Here is a 23801-nt window from a genome sequence, read left to right as displayed (position 1 = left end):
AGGCAATTCATACAGTGGTAGTTTTGTGCATTGTAATTAATAATTTGCTGTTTTTTTATTTGTTAGATTTTTAAAGTTTATATTGTAAACAATATTAGTTTTCAGTCTATAAACTATTCTATTTTTTTATTTATTTCATTTTGTTTACTGTTTTAAAACACTGATGAACATCTGAGCAATTGCAGGCACAGCCCAGGCAGAATGTAACAATAAAAATATAACAAAACAAATGGTAAAGAGGTAAATGATACATAGATATTAATTAAAATACAACATACTGTTAACACAAAATATAGAACCTTTAATTATAGATGGGCTTATTATACAAAAAGAGAGAAAGGAATCATGGGAGAAAGCAGATAAAGTACAATTTGTGGTGGGTGGGATTGTGGGATTATGTACATATTTATAGTAAAGATAATTCAGAAATTCAGAGACTAAAAAGAAGCAGGTGATAAAAGGTGGAGGTAGAAAATAGACTGTGCAGAAGTCACTTAGGTGATGTATCATACATTATTACAGGTACACCTGTATTGATTTGTAAAAAAACCTGCTTGAGCTTTGGACAAAATTTGTTGTAAAAGAGAGTTTCTATGATATATATTCAGAGGGACTGCCAAAGATTAGTGGGCTAGGATAGATACATTGTCAAAACAATGGAGTCTAGTGGAGGGGGCTCTGCAAAGTAATGGCAAAGCTAAACTGGTTTCTAAAGTTATAAGTTGGTGTGGCTGCAATGTGTTTCATGGCTGGAGGTGGAGGGTTTCCTGGTGTAGGATTTTGTGAAGTAGGGAACCTGGGAGGTATGATGTACCCATAATGGGGAGCCATTAAGCTTCAGAGAGTGTAGTGCAGTGATGCTCCCAGTGAGGGAAGTTAGTTATCAGTCATATTTTTGGAAGAAGCAGCTGCAGATAGGGTTACATGATATTGTTGCTGGGTCAGAGGTAGTCTTTTTCTTATTGCAGCTCTGGCAGGTAGCGAGAAGAATTTTGATAGTTTTTGGGCCCAGAAGCGGAATTAGTTGATTGTGGTTCTGAGTTTGTTAATGTGTGTCTAAAAGTTAAGAGATTGATCTAGCCAAATGCCAAGGAGTTTGAAATGTGCAGTGTATTCAACAGGAGCGTTGAATTAGTCTGTAATTTCAAGAGTGTTGGAACATTTTATCAGCCTCTTTTTTGAGCCTAAGATCATGGATTTATTTTTCTTGGCATTGAGTATGACCTTTTTATTGGTGAACCAGTTTCTCAACTGCAGGAGGTTCAGCTGAAGCTGATTTTGGGTATCCCTGAGCTTTGGAATGGGCCTGTAGAGGACATTGTCATCAACATAAAATAATAAGCTGTAGGTGGGTTGAATACAAAGACAATTTTTTTTATAAAAATTGAGAAGAGGAAAGGTGTGAGAATTAATACTTGAGGGACACCTACGTAAATAATAACCTTCTGGGACAGGTTTGAACCAATTTTGACATTGAAGGTTCTGTTAGATAGTCCTTAAACCATGGAGCTGGTTGTGGGTAATTCCAATGTTGATTAGGTGAGACATGAGGCTGGGATGCTCAACAGAGTCAAATGCTTGGGTTAGGTCAATCAAAATAGCCCTAGTTCTGCTACCTTTCTCCATGTTAAGCAAGATGTTGTTGGTCAGTATCCACAAAGCTGTTATTGTGCTTCTTCCTGACCAAAACCCATGTTGCTTTCTGTAAAGTAGGAGATATCTTTGTAGGTGTGCAGTGAGTTGATTGTGTATGATTTTTTTCAGAGTAGATGGTACTGAAATTAGATAGTAATGGCTGGTAGAGCTGAGTTTAGGTTCTTTTAAGCCTTATTGGAGCTGAGGTACAGATAGTGGACATAGTATTTGAAGTGAGGCAGATTTTATAAATGTAGAAAAGGTAGGTAATGATGTAGCTTTACAGTAATATACAAAGCAGAGGCAGAGGTTGTCTGAACCTGTAGGAACATCTAGGAAGATTTACTCTAGTAGAAGAGTGATCATATGCTTAGTAGTAATTTTACTGTAGTAAAAGGGTAGGAGGTGTTCTTGTGGGCTGGGGTTGGGCTGGGGATAAGGAAAAGTAGTAGAAGTTGGGGAAGGAAGACTGGTAATTATTTTGAGAAAATCAGCTGGTGTGAAATTACCAAGCGAACCATAAGAGGAGCAATGTGTTAGAGTTTGGCTTGCTGCATTTTGTCCTAGTAAATTGTTAATTTCTTTCCAAAATCTTTTAGGGGAGTGCTGAAAGGCAAATTAATGGTGTGTCTGGTATTTGGTTTTGTGTCTAGAATTTACTTCTTTGGTAATACTATGTTAAGAAGTGAATTATTTTCTGTTGTCATCAATTGGGTTGTTCTCCCATGTTATCCAGGATTCATCTCTAAGTTACATTAGACATTTAACTTCTTTTGAGAGCCAATCTGGTTTATGTTGTTTGAAAAATCTAGTTATGGTGGAGAAGATGGAGTTTTTGATAGATAGGAGCTGTTGAGAGACTAGGGTTATCACAATGTTGGGATTCACTTTAGGAAAGGATGGGTGTCCAGTCTAAAGTACTGAAATGAGAATGGTTTATGGAGATATTATTTTGTGTTTTGGGCCTGAAAGAAACTATTTTCGGAGAGAGTTTAAGATTACTGTTTTGTAAGTGGAAGGTTATTTGTCAGCAATCACTGAAAGAGGGAGGATGCATGGCTATGCCTCAGATGTTACTTGGGCGGCTGATAATTTTGAGATCCAGGAAAAAGTGTTGACTAAATAAAATGTTGAGTCCAGTAGGCTTGCCAACAATATGGAGTAGCTTGAGGTCTGAAAGGAATTATATGATATCATTGGTGGAAGGACCTAGTGGGTTTAAGTTAGACTCCTATAGTATAAGAATCTGACTTTTAAATGTGAGCCAGCATGCTTAGTAAAAATGTTTGGAATTAGGCACAAAAGAGGGAGGTGGTAGGTAAGCAACAGCAAGGTACAGATGTTGGGATGATTTAGAGGGGAGTTTAACAAGTAGCCATTTTGGATCATGGTCAGAAGAGGGGTTGGCTTGTCCTATGAGATGAATGCTAAGGTTACCCTTGAGCGTTAGCATAATGCCTCCTCTTGGTCTGCCCCCAGGGTAGATATCAAACCTGTAGTTGTAATATGAGAAAAAAAAAATACAGTATGTAAGGAGGTGATTTTTTTTTTTAGCCAGGATTCTAACTAAGGCTGACTTTTCACAAATCAGTAAGACAGAAACAGGATTTGAGGAGTAAAAAGGAAAAACACACCTTAAATCATAAAACTCACAAAGTATTTCTGTATAACTTTACTGAAGCAAATGTAACACTGCAAATCAAGATTTGTTTAATAAAATGCATTTTTATTTAAAATGTGTTGACCAGGAAAGTCCGACTGGGACAGAGCCTATTTTTAGCAGAGGCCCAGGAAAAACACTTCAGATGCATGTCTTTGGAATGTGGGAGGAAACTGGAGCACCCAGAGGAAAGCCATGCAAATGCAAGGAGGACATGCAGACAACGCACAGAAGGCACCCCAGCCAAGAATCGAACCAGAGAACCTCTTGCTGTGAAGTGACAATGTTAACCACTGCTCTGCCCAACAGATTCTCCAATTAATATACTTATGGAATGCAAATTCAAGTACAAATGTCTATGTGTAGTGTGGCCTTGCCTACTACCAAAGAAACAGAAAAACTGAGCACTTATTTTGTTTCTCTTTTCATTCCAGGTGGTCTGGCTGGGTATTAACATTTTCCTGTTTGTCTACTATTACATCTTTTATAACAATCAGGATCAGTTTTCCTACACCCGACAAGTTATTGGAGTGAGTATAAATTCCTTCAGAGATTATTAATTTCATTACATGTATGGATTATTGCACATAAACATTTGCACCCAATTCTAGCTGCAATGGAATCCTGAGGAAACAGTTTCTTTTCTAAGTACCTGGACAAATTGCTTAGTTAGTACTAGCAATCTGCACAAATAATATTATTCCAGAAAGTACTTATATCATAAATATACCTTATAAATGTAATTAAGCATGCATGCAAATTAAGAATAAACAGGAATATAAATGTTATTACTAATGTTAATACCAATATCCACAATTTCACATAAATTAAATCAACAAGCAAGACATCCATTGAGCCATTGCCAGGAGTACGAGGAAACTGTCTGGATACTATATATAGGCAGTGTGTACAGCAATTGTTACTTAGGTTATGAATAATTTTATTTAAAAAAAGAAATTGCTACTGTGGGTTTCCATTGCAAGATTTGGGCAATGCAGATTTTTGGATTTACAACAGTCTTTTAAAAAGTGTTTCACTAAGCATCTGCCACACTTGTAACTCATCCCATCCTCTTCTACCCATGACACCCAGGAACAATCTGCTGATTTAGAGCTTACCCCCACCTCAGATAATTAGGATCCAGACAAGTTTTCTGTGAGATAATATTTTCTTGAGTCTATTTTAAACTGTCTTCCTGCAAACTGCCATTCATGCTCACTTTCCTTCTCTCTTTCAAGTCCACACCTTGTAGCTGTCCCCTGATAATATGGTGTGCCCAAGATCATTAATTTTTCTTCCTTCTGTTATATACACATGCCCAACTATATGATGCACATCACAGCCCAGCCCTTCCATTCCTATCACACTTTGGTTACTCTTGTTTTACGTGTTTATCAGTTTAATGTTCTTTGTATCTGTAGGAGTACCAGCACATGGCACACCACTACATTAATGGTTTTATAAATACCTTATACAAGGAAAGGATAAGCTGTACATTACTAGAATCCACTCCTCCAGCTGTGCACATCAGAATTCTGTTAACTTTGAAAACTGTCCGTTAACAGCACATGATGTGATTCAGGACAGGGGTCATTGTGACAACCAGAGATCCCCTTTCTCCTCCTCTGCCTCTCCTTTTTTTTTTTTTTTTTTAAGTTAATTTTGCAGCCATCTAACTGATAGCCACAACTATGAGGCAAAAAATCAATCACAACATGGTCTCCATACAGGCATCCATTAGGGAATTTTCATGATATAGCTATCTTTCTCTCCACATGTGCCACAGAAAGAGCTTTACATGGTGGTTGTGCAATGGCACCATTCATCACATGGGCCAGTGCAAGCCTTTTTTAACAGTATATGTATTCTGTTGCTAAAAATTCTGCCAGTGCCATCTTGCAAATTGTAAGTTAAGCATTTAAGATGCCATATCAAAGTGAGTTAAATTAACATTGTTTTTAAATTTCCTACAGTCTGCATTGCCATGGGCCCGAGCCCCAGCTGCCTGCCTCAATTTCAACTGCATGCTTATTCTTTTACCCGTATGTCGTAACCTGCTGTCCTTTCTCAGAGGTTCATGTGGGGTAAGCTATTCATCTTATTACATTTTCTTTTTGTTGTATTTCACGTGAATTTATGAACCAGTTATCACTTCAATACACATAACTGCTAGCTTATTAAAGAATGCTTTAATTGCTTATAATCATTATATTTGCTTCCTATGCTGATTAAGTGGCATATTTGTGGTCTCCAAGTCCCTTCATGTAACAGCATTATTCTACACCACCACAGAGCTGTTTATCACCCATAACCCATACAGCTTCTTCCTGGGAGCTCTTCACAGCACCCTCTCCCCAAAAACACTTTCCAAAAACAGTCAGCTCCCTGTTGAATTGCCGGTACTCAAAATGTTGAGTGCTGACAAGCCAAAAAAAAAAAAAAAAGACTGAAAACACAGGAGAAGAGCAAATTCTGCAAATCACTCTTCTTCTTTCAACTTCTTTTTTTCAGGGAGAAAGCCACCCACACCCCCTAACTATACATACAAACTCTGAGATTGCCATACCTCAGAGAAAAGGGAATATTTCCAGAAATGGCATCTCAGACTTAGTATATGAAAGTCCGATCTTTCGGTCACTCAGCCTCCATATTGTGGGACTCGCTCTAACAGGTCCTGACATTTCAAATGGTTACCAGAATGACCACATATAATAGGCCACAGGATGGCTTACCCTACCAGAGGTACAATATGCAGGTGCTATATCAGTGACTGATACGTAGCCAGCAAGGAAAGAATGCAGCCTAATTGTTTGTGTACAGGGATAGGAACATGTACTGAAGTCACTGAGGTATATGCATGCTTTAGTGTGCCAATAAATGGTATTTATTATACACTTCCCTTTGGTTTATGTAAGAATCTGTGCTTCAGTCATAGGGATGAAGAGTTGTCATATAATGTCCAGTCCTTCATTTTCCCCAACCCAGCTGACCAGTACATTTTCTGTTTTACATACTTCTTAAACCTCCACACAATCTTGTATACAGCTGTAGTTTGCACCTGTAGATCACATCTGTTTGTCCATAAAAGAAACATTTGCTTTCTCACTTGCTGATAATCTTGTATATAAAAGTAGATAACATCCATTTATGTGTGAAAAGTACAATTTTTGCTGAGTTGCTGATAATCATGTATATGACTATAGGTCACATCTGTTTATGTGTGAAAGACACATTTTCTTGCTTACTCGCTGATAATCTAAAACTTAAACTTCCTTATAACCTTAAGTGCTTTATTTCACTCATGAACATATGAAGATATCAAAAGAAGACCTCTGTGAATCAGTTCAAGGGGTCCAGCTACCCCCATGCAATTCCTCCACACTTTTGTCCCCATCCTTTCCTTACTCTATCTCAAGCAGCTTCAACCCCCTAATAACTTGCATTATACAGTCTAGGCTCTTAGAACTGTCTGTGTGAAATTGAATTTACTCAGTTGTTACTTATCTGTTTTACTTAGGTAGACCCCACCAAGACTGTATATTTTACATGCCTTCCATCCTCCAAAGTGCATAATCTTGTACACTTTTAAAAGAAATTCCAGCTGCCATTTATCTGCCTAAAATGCAGCCCTTGCCACATCTGTCTGGAAACCCATTGACAGACAAAACCAGAAATAACGGGAGCAAAAATGCCCAAAAAAAGGGACAGATTTTAAATATTTCTCTTATAAATCTAGAAAGTTTTAATTAGCATGCATTTTCTGAAGCATATCAAGTCTGAAACTCAAATACCTGTCATTATTTAGTGACTTCAGTCTTCAATGATTTGTTAGAAAACCACAAATTTTGTGAGGAAGATATGTCTAGGACAAGCACACCAGTCTTTATATCTTCAACATCCAAGCTGGTTATGATGTCTAAAAAACTCCACTGTTTACTGACTTTTCTTCTATAATTTTCCCTCTCACATTTACTATCTGCTTCTTGGCAAAAGACATTTCAAGCCTATTACATCATTTTGGGCTCCATCTTAGGATCATAGGAATATATGAGTAATACTAGGCAAGCAATCAGAGGGATCATAAGAGGCCTAGCCATATACACCTTTAAGCAGACTTATAAGTTCTTGTAACCCTTTATTATTTCTTAATAGTGCTTAACTCCCAAATCAAGCAGGGCTGTACACAGCAATCCTGGGGTAAATTTATGTCTACCCATCCAATCATCAAGACTAGCCTCAAAAGCAGACAAAGTAGTGCTTTACTCCTGTCTACCTAATGAATCTGGGCATCTTGGGGCAATGCAGCAATTGCCTCATGTACACAAACAGCCCTCTCATCCTACCACCGAACACTACAACCTGTGAGAGATGCACTTATATAGCCAAACTGGAAGCAATGCTCTCTTCACCCAACACTAGACTAGACAGTCAAGAGGTGAAAGTAAACACTTGCACCACACCACACTCATCACATAGTCCCTCAAAACCTACACCACCAAAACACACACATAGAAACACAAAACACGCACCTACATTCGCAAAGGCTCTCAATAAAAATCTGCCCAAGCAACAGAGACCTCCAAAGCAGAAGTGCAAGCAACCTCCACCCCCCAACACAACCCAAATGACACATAGCCCACAAACTCAGTGCCATTCAACCACTGCCCATAAGGCATAATAACATACTCAACACTCTAGTCATAGGCGACTCTATAGTCAGGCACACTGATGTTCCACTCACCAGTCTAAACAAGGAGAAAGTTACTGTCAGCTGCCTGTCGGGTGCCAGGCTCCGCCACATAACACACACACTCAGGTTCACTCCACAACAAGTACAAATATGACTGTCATTGTCCATGTTGGTGTGAATGACCTGAGACATACCTCCCTGAACTACATGAAAAGAGACATGGAGGAGCTCTCCGATCTTGTATCCGAGGCAGGTATGACCCTAGCTCTGAGTAGCATCCTGCCATCACCGAGAATGATACCACAGTACAAGGACAAAATGATTGACTTCAGCAATTGGCTAAGCTTCTGGTGTCATTCTAAGGAGATCCAGTATCTGTCTGCCTGGCATGACATGATCGACAGACTATGATGCTTTGCCAGACATGGCCTGCACCTGTCGCCCTTGGGATTCCGGATACTGGCTAAGGCTCTTGCCACCCCTATAGTGCCTTTTTTAGGCAAGGTTTAAATGACAAATTCTCCACCATAACAGGTACAAGCAAGCAAAATATGAGGGTAATGCTACTCAATGTTAGAAGTCTAAACCTCAAAATGCACTCCTTAAAATGGAGAACATCGACATCTGTGCAGTGACAGAGACCTGGTTCAAGGCACCAGAGAGCACCCCTGCATTACCAGGCTATAATTCATACCACACCTTTTGGCCACCTAACTTGGACTGAAACACTAAAGGCAGAGGCATGTCCATATTCATTAAGGATATCCACACCTCCAGGCTAGTTGCTCAGCATAATGCATCCGAGATTATCCTAGTGCAACTAACTCTGGGCAAGACCGCAATCCAAATTGTAACTTGCTACAGATCCCCCATCATGCCCCAGGATTCCCACTCCTCATTTCTTGATACACTGGAAAATATTAGGGTACAACACAACACCCTAATGATAGGTGATTTCAACTACCCCACCATTAACTGGGAAAACTACTCATGTACCAATGCTTTTACTCAACATTTTCTGGAATTCATAAATTCCAATGGCTTGGATCAACTTATCCACACCCCCACCAGGGGCAGCAATAATATAGATCTGGTCATTACTAACATGGGCGACCAGTTTTCCACACCAGAGGTCAATTCCTCATTGGTCAGATCTGACCACAAGCTAATCACCATAGATATCCACATCACACCTCCACCTCCTATTAGGGAAACCACCGTAAAACATTTCTCCAAAGCTAACTTCACGCTTCTTATGACAGAAGTAGCAAACTTCACGACACCCATGCAGATGGACAATAGTGGGACGACTGCTGAATCCTACACAAATGCACTTTATAAGCACTTACACGAGTGCATGGATTGTGCTATCCCTAACAGAACCAAGATGCTATCCTCCAAAAAAAGGAGGCCAATCTGGTGGTCCCCTGCCATAAGCAAGCTCTACAACAGAAGAAAGAAACTTTTGCAAAAAAGAGTAAAATCCCATGATTGGAGGAACTCCCTGGTCAGCCTCAGTAAGAAGTTGAGATCTCTCATAAAATCCTCCAAAACTAGGTATGAAAATAAAATTGCCACTGATTCTAAAGACAACCACAAAGCATTCTATAGATATGTCAAGAATCTCAATGGCAACACCCAGATCTGCTCTGAGTTACAGCACAATGGCACTAAATACACAGAACCAACTGATATTGCCAACATCCTGGCAGATAGGTTCAGTACTAACTTCATCCCTCTCTCACCCCCTAAAGGGCCCATCTCTATACTGGAAGAATGCAAAGTTCCTGTAATCACGGCTGCACAGGTGAAAACCACACTCTCCAAAGCCAAGAACACAGAATCCATGGGGCCTGACAACATCCCAGGCTGTGTTCTACATGAACTACAGAACAAACTGGCACCCCACCTAAGCACCATGTTCAGTCATAGCCTCACCTCAGGCTTTGTGCCCACTGAATGGCACACACCAATGGTTATCCCATTCCACAAAGGGGGAACCACCATGGACCCCGGGAACTACTGCCCCATTAGCCTGACGAGCCTGGTCTGCTAGGCCATGGAACATATCATCATGGAACTTATAAACAAAGACATTGGTAATCTCCAAACTCTGAACCCCACCCAGTTCAAGTTTGTAAAAGGCAGATCATGTCTCCTAAACCTGACAGACTTCTTTAAAGCAGTCACCAAATCCGTAGACGAGGGTAAGGTGGTTCACACAGCCTATCTAGATCTCGCCAAGGCTTTTAACACCATCCCCCACTCTGGAATTATAGATAAACTCACTAAGCTAGGTATAAATCCCTATGTCACAAGATGGGTTGCCAACTGGCTCACTGATGGAACCCACACTGTGAAAGTAGCAGACTCCAAGTCTGACTTCAGACCAGTGACAAGTGGAGTACCACAGGGTTCAATCCTGGGTCCTCTCCTGTTTGGTATCTACTTCTCTGAAGTACAGGCTAACACAGAAGGTCTTTGGCTAACAAAGTTTGCAGACGACTGCAAACTAGGAGCCATAATCAAAACTCCTAATGATGTGGACATCCTACAAAAGGGCCTCACTGAGACAGATGCCTGGTGTCAAAGCCATGGCCTCAAGCTCAATGACAAAAAGTGCATTGTCATATCCTTTGGTAAAAACTTTGTACCCATGAACTACCACATAGGTGGTAGTCTACTTAACACTGAAAGTGTGATAAGAGAACTTGGGATACAGGTGGACAGTAGTCTCTCCTTTAATAATCACATCGCCACAGTAGTCAGGAAATCCTTCTACATGGTACACCTCATCACAAAAGGTTTTTCATCCAGGAAAAAAAAGGTCATTATCCCCCTCTACTCGTCACTCATTAGACCCATTATAGAGTACAATGCCCCTTTTGGTATGTACCTCACAAGACAATCTACAACAACTGGAAAGGCCGCAGAAATACCTCACAAAGAGGATTACTGCAGCCTCAAACAGATGCGCTTCACAGACCATCTCAAAAAACTCCAACTTTACTCCATCGCATATTGCCTACTCAGAGGCGATCTCTGCCTAACATACAAAGCTATGTCAAACCCAGAGCTGTTGGACATGCTCCACTTAAAGAAATCCCAAGGCCCTAATGCTTGTCACCACAATAAACAGAACATGCTGGAGGGATAGATTCCTGTCCCAGAGACTTCCCATACTCTTGAACAAACTATCTATCTTTATCAAACAAAGCTCCTCATTAACACTCTTCAAGAAAAATCTATGGCTAACTGATAACCAACTCATCCTAAACCCTAAAAAAAAACAAACTCCTTCTGTTCCTTCCCAAATCTCTCTCACCATAAATCCACATTCACCAGCTCATCTCTTGATAACACTTTTATCAAAGCTGAATCAAACACCAAACTTCTCAGCACCATAATTGATGACCAACTAAAATTTGACATCCACATTCAACAATGTATTTAAAAGACACATCAAAAACTGGGTCTACTCTATATAAATAAAAAATTCATACCCCTGACTCCAAACTTTCACTGGCACAGGCATTCCTCCTTCCCTGTCTTCTGTACACCTCTCCAATACTTACACATCTGCAATCCACCTTGATAACCAAACTTGAACAAACATATAACACATATAACAAAATAGCTAGATCTGCCAGCAGCCTGCCATACAAAACCCACCACTGCCTTTCTCTAAAACAACTCAAATGGCTTGAATTCCCCAAACTGTTGCTACTATCCCAGCTCCAAACCACTCACCCCTTACTAAATAAACCCTTTGCCTGCGCCTCCCTCTTCTCTCTAGTATCCCTTTCTACTCCTACTCATATTCTTTGTAGCTCCAATCAAGTCCTTCTTGACACTTACAAACCAAATAAAAACATAAGCAAACTACTTTACAAAAGCACAGTGTCCCAAGTCTGGAAAAAACTCCACCCAAATATTCGTAACATCAAATGCACTTGTTTGTCTTTTCGGCTTTTCCCAGTTAGGGGTCGCCACAGCAGAACTCCGGTCCGCTAATGATTGGCAGTAGATTTTTATGGTGCTGAGTTGCCAGCCCAATGCCCAACCTTCAGCGAAGGCATGCCTATTCATGCATGTCTTTCGGAGGCCACTCGACTGCGGGGAGGACATGCAGACTCCATACAGAAGGCACTCCAGCCGAGAATCGAACATGAGAACCTCTTGCTGTGAGGCAACAACGCTACCAAAACAGCCTTAACCTTCTATAATCAGAACCCCTCTGTGGTACTAACAGCTTCAAAACAGAACTGAAAAACTACCTTGCTAACACTAGCTCCTGTCCTTGCCAGAACCCTACCTAACCTCCCAAGCTTCCTTATGTTGCCATAAAACTGCATCTCTTATGTATCGCAACTGATTAAATTTGATCAGACCAATGAGAAGCTATCACCCGCTTCATTGTACATATTTTTCTTGTTAATAGCAACACTTCCATGCTATGTGTCCTATCTATATGACTTTCAGCAATACAATGTAATGCCAACATGGATGTTAAATTGCTTGTGCTAGACCGTCATAATTTCTGTTACTTACTCAAGTCTATTCTTTGTTCTTCATATTATGCCATCTTATCTTGTATAAAGTTTCTATGCAACTGTTAATTTTTATATTGTACAGTCCTGAATTTATGTAATCTTTTTTATGGCCTAGAATTTTTGTAATTTTTTTTTAATGTGTACAGTCTTGAATTTATGTAATTTTGTGTATTTCTTTTGGAGCTTTTCTCCTTGGGTTTTCACTGAAAATGAGCCCTTAGCTCAGTTGGACTAACCTGGTTAACAAAATGACAAATAAAATAAATAAACAATATATATTATTCACTGGCTAAACAAGGAATCTCACAAAAATGCTCAGTTCATACTTCAGACTATCATTCAGTAAGTGATAAAGCTTTTCAAATTGAGGTCCCATATTAGAAACACAGAAATTCAGTATTTTGGGCATCACACCGAAAAGAAGGATTTAAACTTGATGTAAACTAAGAAATGAGTTTAGTTTATTGTTTGAAATGGGGTATTATATTGAAGATATTTCCATCACTGCTTCACCCTATCAATGACTTATAGGAAAAGGATTCAGAGTAAACATTGTATAATCTATAGGGGCACCTTTAAAGAAGTCAAGCCCACTTTTAGCATGCCATGATGCCACAAAATCAGCAGTAGAATGTACAGATGTCAGCAGCTATGGTCTTGGATCTGCTCAGCTACAAGGCAAAGAAGGTGAGTTAAAACCTGCTGGATTTTGTTTGGACATACTAACAGAGACTGAGAAAAAAGTATTCACTTTAAAAAGCATGACTAATAGGAATATGGACATGTGAACATAACTTAAATGGCATGGATTGTTTTTGTCTACAGATTGCTCATAAGGCATGTCTTCCACTGATGAACACCTGTGACCTAGATAGAGCTCCACTTGGATATCAACAACCAATGAGACATAGGCATGTTAATGTGAATACTGACCACGTTTAGTAGGGGCAAAAACTCTATCCACAAATTCAATGCAGATGAAACAGCAACAGATACCAAAGATGATGTCACTGTATGTGCACATCAACTGTAATGTCAACTAGACCAGTGTCTGCTAACCTACTACATGACATCAGAAAAACACGAATGGAAGATGTAGATCTTTGGGATATTTATTGGCTTTATTTGAAATGTCTGTTCAAAAAGACGAGCACATCTGACATGCCCTGTACAAGGATACTGTGCCACAAAACCTCATCAATCTGAGTTGGATGGCCATTTGTTGTACTAACCCAGGACAGTAATCCCAGGTTTTAGCAAACAGAAGTTTTATAGCATATCCATATGAGGCATCAATGGATAACAAAGTACAGGGAAGCAGAGGATGTCAGTCTGATAACCTAACATTGGTGCCGATGTCTCCAGGACTGTTCCTGATTGCCAGTAGGAGAAACAACACCTGTCAGTCTGATAACCTGGCATCGGTGCTGAAGTCTCCAGGACTGTTATGGAATGCCAGTAGGAGAAACAATAGTTCCAAACTATTTTGGAAAGGAATCTCATCTCTCCTCAACCCAGGAAAAAAAAGAAAACCCTTGCCCTAACCCAGATGCCTCTGACATGGACTTAGCCACCCAATTTAACTCTTTCTTCATAGAGTCCATGAGCAAGCTAACATCGTCCTTCACCAACACATCTACGACCCCTCCTCAGCATTCACACATCCCTTCCTCCCCTAATATCCCTTGTCCCCAACCTCCACCCTTCTCTAGCAATCCCATCTCTATATCCACCATAAAAAAACTTCTCCCAAAATTAAAAACTGGTTCCAATGCCCCTGATGAAATTCCCTCCTACTTCCTAAAAGTAGCCACAGAAGCCATTGTTCTCCCTATCAGCATACTAATTAATCGGTCTATCTCAGAAAGCCAGGTCCCCCAGCTCTGGAAGAAAGCCTTTATTATTCCTCTGCATAAAGGAGACAATAATAATAACATTCCAAATTTCCACCCTATTGCTATCTTATCCCCTATTTCTAAGCTTCTTGAAAAATGTATCCACCAACAACTCTTACCCTATCTCATCAAAAACCAGCTTCTTAACTCCACACAGCATGGATTCAGACCTAGGCATAGCACCTCCACTGCCCTCCTCTCCTTCCTTGAAACAATTAAAGCCCGTAGTTCCGGCCATATCACATCCACCCTTCTCCTCAATCTTTCCAAGGCATTTGACACTATTTCCCACAACCTGCTTCTTAATAAATTCTCCAGACTAAACCTGTTATCTTCCTGTACCAAGTGGTTCTCCAGCTACCTCACAACCAGACAACAAGCAGTCAAATGGAGTAAAGCCACTTCACCCTTCCTTAATACTCCCACAGGTGTCCCCCAAGGTTCCATTTTAGGCTCCCTACTATTCAATATATTCATTAACGACTTCTACCAAGCCATTCCAAACTCCAGCCTCATCCAATATGCCAACAATTCTACCATTATCTGCTCCTCCCCTTCTATCCCCAGTCTAAATAAACTTACCCAAAGCACCTTCTCCTCTACTGAGCAATGGATGCTAGACAATCATCTGGCTCTTAATGCAACCAAAACTAAACTTATGTTATTCACCACCTCCAAAACCTCCTCCCTAGATAAACACTCATTCATAATCAACAGCAAAAACAATACTCCCCTAATAATAGTCTCTGACACTAAACTACTAGGAGTACTCATAGATGTTCAACTAAAATTCGACAAACATAAATATCAAAACAACCCACAAAAAACTTGGTATGCTATACTGCCATAATCGTTACATCTCTCCTTCCACCAGGCTCATACTAGCCAATACTTGTCTCATCCCATCCCTCCTATATGGTGCATCTATCCTCACCAACCTGCAATCCTCCCTCGAAACAAAACTGTCCTTTTGATATAACAAGATATCAAAATTTGCGGCAGGTCACAGAGCCATTTCTCACCATTGTAATTCTCTTCACCAACTAAACTGGCTTGAGCTACCCAACCTCCTCATTTATACCCAACTCATCCAAGCACACAAACGCATTTACAACCCATCTCTTTGTCCATCCCTAGCCACTACCTTTGAAATGCATGAACCAGAATGTCTTCTAAGATCTAATTCCCAAAAACTAATTAAATTGCACAAACCCTCACGTCCAGCTGGGAATCACCTAATGTCCTTCTCTCTTGCATGCCTCTGGAATTCTCTACCATCTCCTATCCGCATCACCAGCAGTCTCTCCTCATTTAAAACCTTGCTGCACTCACACCTAATTTCACAATGGAAGTGCTCCTGTTCCCATCCTACCTAATCCTTCTAATACCACTTTTTACTATCCTAGAAGTAAATACACCATCACTGCCTCCTATAGTTCCACAGCTCTATTGAACTATTTGACCAACTGCTTAACAGTTACCCTATGTTGCTAGTTTTGTAAAAAAAAAAAAAAGTTTTTTTATTGCTGTTTAATGAACTATATTTATGTATTCTATCATTGTTAACCTTTTCTTATTATATTTACTTTGTATTCCTATGAGATAATCTGTAATGTATATGTGCAATGTGTACTATGTATTTGTATTTTTCGGGAGCTTTTTTTCCCAGGATTCCATTGAAAACGGGCTTCTTGTGGCCCAATGGGATATCCTGGCAAACAAACTGCACATAAATAATTAAATAAATAAACACCTGTTGGTCTGATAACCTGGCATCAGTGCTGATGTCTCTAGGATTGTGATGGAATGTCAGTCACTACAGGTGCTGTTGGTCTGATAACCAGCTAGTCATGACAGGTGCTGTTGGGCTGATAACCTGACATCAGTGCTGATGTCTCTAGGACTGTGATGGAATGTCAGTCACTACAGGTGCTGTTGGTCTGATAACCAGCTAGTCATGACAGGTGCTGTTGGGCTGATAACCTGGCATCAGTGCTGATGTCTCCAGGATTGTTATGGAATGCCAGCAGGAGAAACAGCACCTGTCAGTCTGATAAGCTGACAGTGGTGCTGATGTCTCCAGGACTGTTCCCGAATGCCAGTAGGAGAAACAGCACCTGTCGGTCTGATAACCTGACAATGGTGCTGATGTCTCCAGGATTGTTATGGAATGCCAATCAGAAAAATAGAAGCTGTCAGTGTGCTAGCCTAGCTTCATTGATAATGTTTCTAGGACTGTGATGGAATGCCAGTCACTACAGGTGCTGTTGGTCTGATAACCTGACAATGGTGCTGATGTCTCCAGGATTGTGATGGAATGCCAGTCAGAGTATAGAAGCTGTCAGTGTGAGAATCTGGCAGTAGTGCTAATGTCTACAGGATTATGATGCAATGCCAGTTCTACAGTAGGAACAAATCCATTAATGACCAGTCTTATACTAAAGTGTATGACAAAAATCTGTTGTAGATCTGTGTGTACTTAGTGATAAAAATATTTCTTTCTGTATTCCAGTACTGATGATAACAAAATACTTGTTTTTCCAATTCATTTGACATATTGTATATGCTTTCATTTATCTTGTATACATCACATCTTGGCTGTAGCTGTACTTTTACATTGTTTATACTGATCTACTCTTGGTTATTTACCATCAAAAAGTATCAGCGGTATTGGTAGCTACCTTATATGAAAGTGAAGTTTCACCACACAAGGGCAAATGCTGTCAGGCATGCAAGCATCGGAGCTGATTCAAACTGAATGCTCTATTCTGAGCTCCACTGCAGCAGGCTAAAAAGATAAGACTGCATCCTTACAGCTACCTAAATATGTTCAAAATAAATCTCCTACCTAACAGGCAGAATGGCTTCTTCCAGTGTGATAAATACTTTATCACTTTATCTTTACTCAAAACTAGCTAAATGTTTTAATAAAATATTTGAGCAAAAAAAAACTAGCCATATGCATTCAAAATACCAAACCATCAGGATGGCTTCCACTGGAGTGATAGAAATACCATCACTGCATTATAAATCCTTATGGATGATATCCTGCAAAGTACTGACCACAGCCATATTTTAAGGAAAAGTGTGGATTTATCTAGGCTAAATATAACCTTTATTACCCACAGATGAATGATGTTTCAAATAACAGTTGTAACTTACTTTAAGCATCTCACATCATTTTTCGTGCAATTGTGGGCATGTCTTCAGATGACTGACACTTGCTGATTGATAGACATTAAAATTCAGACCATTAGTTATGAAAAATGCATGTGGTATCATGCCATTGTTACAACAAAGCCATTGAACAGCTAAGATGAAAATACATCTTACTGTTTATTTAGATTACGGTTAATAAGGCCCACTTCCAGCAAGGAAGGGTACTGCCCCCCTCCCTGCACCCACCACCTTAGTCTAATAGCAAAAAAAATAACATTTAAGAAATGTAACATAAAGAGGCCATAGACTTTGTACTCCAAACATGGTTAAGCCAAAAAATAATGAAATGAATAGTAAATGATAACCTCATTAACAGTTTAATTGCAATTGTAACAACTGTAATAGGGGTTCAGAGGGAGTGGCAGCCCCTCTTATGGATGTGTTGCTATCTGACTTTTTTCTGTATTCCTTTATTACCTTGAAAATGTATGTAGTAGGAAAACATTATGGATATGCATAAGGCTGTACTCATTGCTTATACATATTCTTCATGAATATGCATAAGGCTGTACTCATTGCTTATATGTATTCATCATGAATATGCATAAGGTTGTACTCATTGCTTATACATATTCATCATGAATATGCATAAGGCTGTACTCATTGCTTGTACATATTCATAAGAAATGTTGTAACTCTGGACATGAATAAAGGATGAGGCTATCTGTGAGGTACTTGAAGTAACTTATACTGAACAGTTCAGACTGTAAAGCAAATTTTCAAATAACCTAATCCACACATTACTTTGATGCCTTATTGCATTAGTCCTCATAGTGCAACAGGAGGGAGCACAGCAGAACTGAAGACAGGTTGTCAAATATGGGCAAGTAACTCTACACTAGGGTCAGAGATACTGCAAAAGACTTTCTCTCACAGGAATGTAGAAAAGAAGCAAGAAAATGCTAAAACTGCTTATCATTTTTTTCTATAAAGGAAACATTTTGTCCTCTTCCTTCCTAGAGTGGTACCGAGATCAAAACACAAGAGCCCAAGTGGGTGGTGGGAAGTAATACGAATCACCAGGAGTAACTGTTGGCAAATCTTCTAATCCTCAGTCTAATGTCATTCAAGCTGAGAATGGCATCATTGTAAGCAGAGGCCTTCAAACTATCCTAGAGGCATTCTTAGAATGAGAACAAGAGCTCGAGCAAGATGATGGAGAAGTTAATATGTCTGCTGAGGAAGCAAGCTCTCGGATTCCTCAGGATATCCAGCTATCTCATACAAATTCACCTAGACTGATGACACTGATACACAGCTAGTTAAGTTAACCTTGAGGAGATGTAAAGCTTACTTATTCTTAGATCCCAAACAATTGACTAAAGTGACTAGTTAGGAGTGATAATAAGTATGGAAGAATAATCCCTGTGTTGCTGAGGGCATGGGGCAATTAACCCTACTATCCTCATTATAGTTATCTTGTTCAGAAATGAAAGAATGCTTAAAAATAATAATGTGTATCTTAAATTACAACAGCCTTATAAAAACTAACTGAATCTCCGGAGATGGAAGGTGTAAATATGCCTGACTATGGTGCAGTTGTTTACTGATTGAGCATGGCTGGCTTTCTTAAAACAAGCTCTGGGGAAGAGTTCTTGGCAGAGTTTGAGTTGTTAAGGTAGAGTGTAGATTTACAGTTAATGTGTGGTGCTTTATAAATGCAAGTACAGTGAATCAGGGCATGAAAAATGAAAAATGTCCTTACTTCAACAATAATATTTTTCTTTATGACATATTTCAGAAAAGATGTTGTGGTTACAGCTGCTATCTTCCAGGGACTATACTTTTGTAACTGGAAAATCTTACTATAGGCAGTCGTGTGTGTGTGTGTGTGTGTGTGTGTGTGTGTGTGTGTGTGTGTGTGTGTGTGTGTGTGTGTGTGTGTGTGTGTGTTTGTGTACATGTCCCTGTATGTGTGCTTGATTTTGTGTGTGTGTGTGTGTGTGTGTGTGTGTGTGTGTGTGTGTGTGTGTGTGTGTGTGTGTGTGTGTGTGTGTGTGTGTGTGTATCACCTGTGGTGTTTACATTCTGAATGAGCTTGTAGATCAGTATTTTCTGACAGAAGCAGAATGGCAATAATCTGTGATGTAAGCAGTATGATAACAAACTGTATTTATCACCAGAAGAGCTAAACAAGCTACTTAAAAATGTAAATTCAGATTTTTGAACTTGTTTACATTTACTTACTCTTTTTCTTTCAGTGCTGCCGACGGACCATAAGAAAGCAACTTGATAAAAACATCACCTTTCACAAGCTGGTGGCCTATATGATTGCATTGCATACTGGTAATATTTGGTGATCTTTTAACAAAGTTGCCTGTTCAAGGATTAGATATATCACAATATATTATTTTGTTTTCATACTCCAGTATGCTCTGAACTGCTCTCACGAAGCTGTTGCAGAAAAGCTTAGGCTGCTGTTCCAGAACAAGAATAGTCCTAAATGTCTGACCACTCATCTCAAACCATAAGGTTCCATAAACCTTCAGTGCACGATATTTAATTTAGTGTGTGTGTGTGTGTGTGTGTGTGTGTGCGTGTGTGTGTATTGAAAAGTACCAGAAGTACTACCTTATTATTATTCTAAGAGACTAAAATCTCCTCTGTTTCAGATCATTAGTATTGTTTGTAGTGGTTTTAAAATAGTGCCTTTATTTTGTTCTTTGTTTTCAAGAGGACTCTTTTCTGATATTCTATTACAATCAGGACAGACTGACAGCCATCTCTCTGTACTCAGTCTCTTACAGAGTCCTCCATGGAGATCTGTGGCTAGCCTTTCAAACCATGAAAGGTCTAGTCCTTTTTGATGTCCTATTCCTTCTCAGAACAAATGACACTTCAAATAATATAGTAATAAAAACAAATACTTCAAATACAGGTTAAAAAAATAAACTATTATCAGCAGATAAATAAGACACATTAGTGTGATTGATTCATATCCCAGTGTACCCCTCACCTCTGGAGCAAACTTCCACTACATGTCAGGCAGAGTAGCTCTCTTGTCACCTTCAAGATAAACATAGATAACTGTATGGGCAGCTTCAAATTCTACCTTGTATGCAAGCAACATTTGAATAGGGTTTTAGAAACATACTAGGGCAAAACCAGGGAAGTCACACAAAACTGGTAAATAATTGAAAAAACACCACCAGGTAGCAGGAAGTCAAGCTCTTTATTAAGCACCAAAACAAGCACTTTCACATAACTTCGCTTTCTCAAGTGTAAGTAAAAACACTTGTACACAGCTTATTCAATAAACTCTTAGATCACGATTATTAATTACCACCTGTTCAATAAAGGTTTAAGACTATATGCATCATTTAAACCTGGAGGATGTGTAGAGTTAAGTTTAGTAACCAATTATATTAGTAATCCAATTATATTATGCTTTCTCAGTACATGTTAGTATATCTCCAAGTCTATTGCTCTCCAGTATGACTTGTATCACTAAAAATTTAAAAATACGTCGATCACTAGTTTCATTAATATGTCAAACTATAGCATTCTTATTGTCTTTTTTACCAATATCATACATGTGTTCACTAACACATTTTCTAAAAGTCCTTTTCATTTTACCAACATCATCAAGCAATATAAACAATATTCTTAGTTTTGCAATCTGCCTTAGTATGGAGCTTACATATGATGTTAGTGCAAGGATGTATGAAAATATCAGTTTTGGCAACCCATTTACATTAATTACGATCATAACAAGGGAACATACCCATTTTCTTAAACTTTACTTTAGTTGATTGTTGCTTATCCTTATAACAAAGCTGTGTCTTTAAAGTCCTTTAATATTTAAAGGCATAGTTAGGAGAATCACCAACCATCCCTTTAATTTTATTATCAGTTGTCAAAATATACCAATTCTTCTCAATAACTTTACACATTTCTTTAAATGTTATGAGAGTAATATAAAGGTAACCTTAATTGCTGATGATTGTAACACTGTGTTGTTCGATAGCCTTGATGTTTAAAACATTTGTATCTCTACATGCCAAACTTGCTGCTTGGCTTTATTAATTTCATCTACCTTATAACCCCTCTGCTGAAAATAACAAGCTAATTTATTAAACATTTCAACAAGTTGTACATCATCACTGGATAATCTTTTGACTACTTAAATTGACTTTTTAGAGCACTTCTAAACACATATGAAGGGTGTATACCATCCCTATTCAAATATGTGTTCTTCTTCCATTCTTTCTGATATAATTTAGTATGTATGACACCATCAACATCCTCATATGAGCTAACATCTAAAAAGTCAATAGAGATTTTCAAACACGGCATTATAAATCTAAGAAAATTAGTGGCAGAATGTAAATAATCTATAAATAATTCCAAATCAATTTCATTACCAATGCACACAAAAAATATATCATCCACAAATCTAAAATATGAGTGTACATATGTTATAAATTTCCCATATGTAAATACATTCTTTTCTTCCCAGACAGAGACCATGTTAGCATAGCTATTGTTACAAGGCGTCCCCATAGCTAGGCCAATTAATTGTAAGTAGTAATCACTATCAAACAGAAAAACATTGTTTTCTAAAATTACTTCAAGATGTAAACATATTAAATTAATATGTAATGTAGAAACATCAGACTTATTGGAAAGAAATGTATATACATTTTCTATTCCTTTAGTATTATTGGAGATAAATCCTGAGTCAACCTAGTCCAAGTGGCAAACGTCTGTTGATCAGTGTTAAATTAAAACAGAAAAAAACAGGGAAAAAATACAGTTGTTCCTTAGGTTAAATAATTAGAAGATCCCAATAACAAGTCATTATCTTTCTGATTAGATCACTTTTATTATTGTCTATAAGCAGATGAGCACTTAATTTCACATCATTCTCTGTTTACTAAGTTTACTAAATCAGTGAATAGTTGTATTTATTTATTTGAAAACATTGAAATCAAAAGGAACAAGGTGTTGCTTGTGTTTCATTACATCATTAATTTTAAACCAGTACTAAACCATATAGCTTAAAACTTTAGATCTTGTTCGAGAAATCTTTGCCATCCAACCACTATCATTGGTTAAATGTGGCCATACTGGTTTGTGATAGGCCAAGACTTTGTGCAAAACAGGAATGATTGGGGGGGGGGGTTCTCTCTTCTGAGTTATAAAACTCAAGAATACTTTATTAACCTTTAGTAAAGTATTCTTGAGTTTTATAATTATTTTGCCCAGGTCTTTGTGGGTTACGGAGGTGTTTGTGGTTACTTAGGTAATATTTGGTTAATTTTTCACATTTAGTGTTGGGTTATATAAGTATTATGATTTCTGTACTTAGGTATTATGCATATGCTTTTATTAGACTGTTTAAGTAATTTGAGTGCCTTGATGTCACATGATTAATCAAGGAAGGTAGTATATGGTATTATACTGAGTTTTTTAGTTTGATAGACATTACCTGAGGAAGCAGCTTAGTCTGTGAAAGTGCTTGTGGTGTCGACAATAAACATTTTTTATTGAAATTGGCCGTTTTGGAGTCCCTCTGTCTTGCTGGATTAATTTTTTGGTTTTCTTTACTGGGACTTATTTACCAGAAGGGGTTGGTATTCGTGTTTGTAATGTTTATAATTATTTTGCCGGGGTTCTTGTGGGTTACGGAGGTGTTCATGGTTACTTAGTTAATATTTGGTTCATTTTTCACGTTTAGTGTTGGGTTATATAACCCAGACCTCACAGCTGAACTTTAAGGGACTGCCAATAGAATGCATTCAAAACAAATGGAATTTTAGGCTGGAGCTCAGACTCTTGGTGGTGTCTTTTCATGGAGGAGTCATGTGGAGTATCTTCCTCATGTGTCAGTTACAGTATATTGTATGCTATAAGTGGGAGAACATGGACCATATGCTGTGTACTGGACAAAGGCTAGCCTGTCTGTGGTGCAAATACTGGTCCTAAGGTATCTTGCCATGTCAACATAATGTCACCAAAAGCAGACATAGGTGTTTGCCAGTCCTAAATGGGTTAAGGACCTGACCTACTCCAGAGAACCATGCTAACAGTAGGATGAGTAGATGCACCCCTATATTGGCCAGTTTGCGGCTACTGTATTAACAGCTGCAAAAACCGCTAAAAGCCGAGACTCTTCAAGACCGCTATATTTATTTATACACTCAATA

General features: G+C 38.7%; 1 protein-coding gene across 1 annotated transcript in view; it reads left to right on the top strand.

Annotated features, from left to right (window-relative positions):
- The window catches only part of LOC122790046 (NADPH oxidase 1-like), a 351263-nt gene that overhangs the window by 63037 nt on the left and 264425 nt on the right, over positions 1 to 23801 (top strand). Inside the window, exons 2-4 of the mRNA XM_044057612.1 lie at positions 3730 to 3825; positions 5269 to 5379; positions 19854 to 19938. Of these exons, the coding sequence (XP_043913547.1) occupies positions 3730 to 3825; positions 5269 to 5379; positions 19854 to 19938 (292 nt within the window). The remainder of the gene's footprint in view (positions 1 to 3729; positions 3826 to 5268; positions 5380 to 19853; positions 19939 to 23801) is intronic.

Source organism: Protopterus annectens, chromosome 15.part0, assembly GCF_019279795.1.
Source record: "Protopterus annectens isolate FY-2018-M chromosome 15.part0, PAN1.0, whole genome shotgun sequence".
Lineage (NCBI taxonomy): Eukaryota > Metazoa > Chordata > Ceratodontiformes > Protopteridae > Protopterus > Protopterus annectens.
Note: the sequence above shows the minus strand (reverse complement) of the source record. Positions and strands in the feature narration are given on the sequence as shown.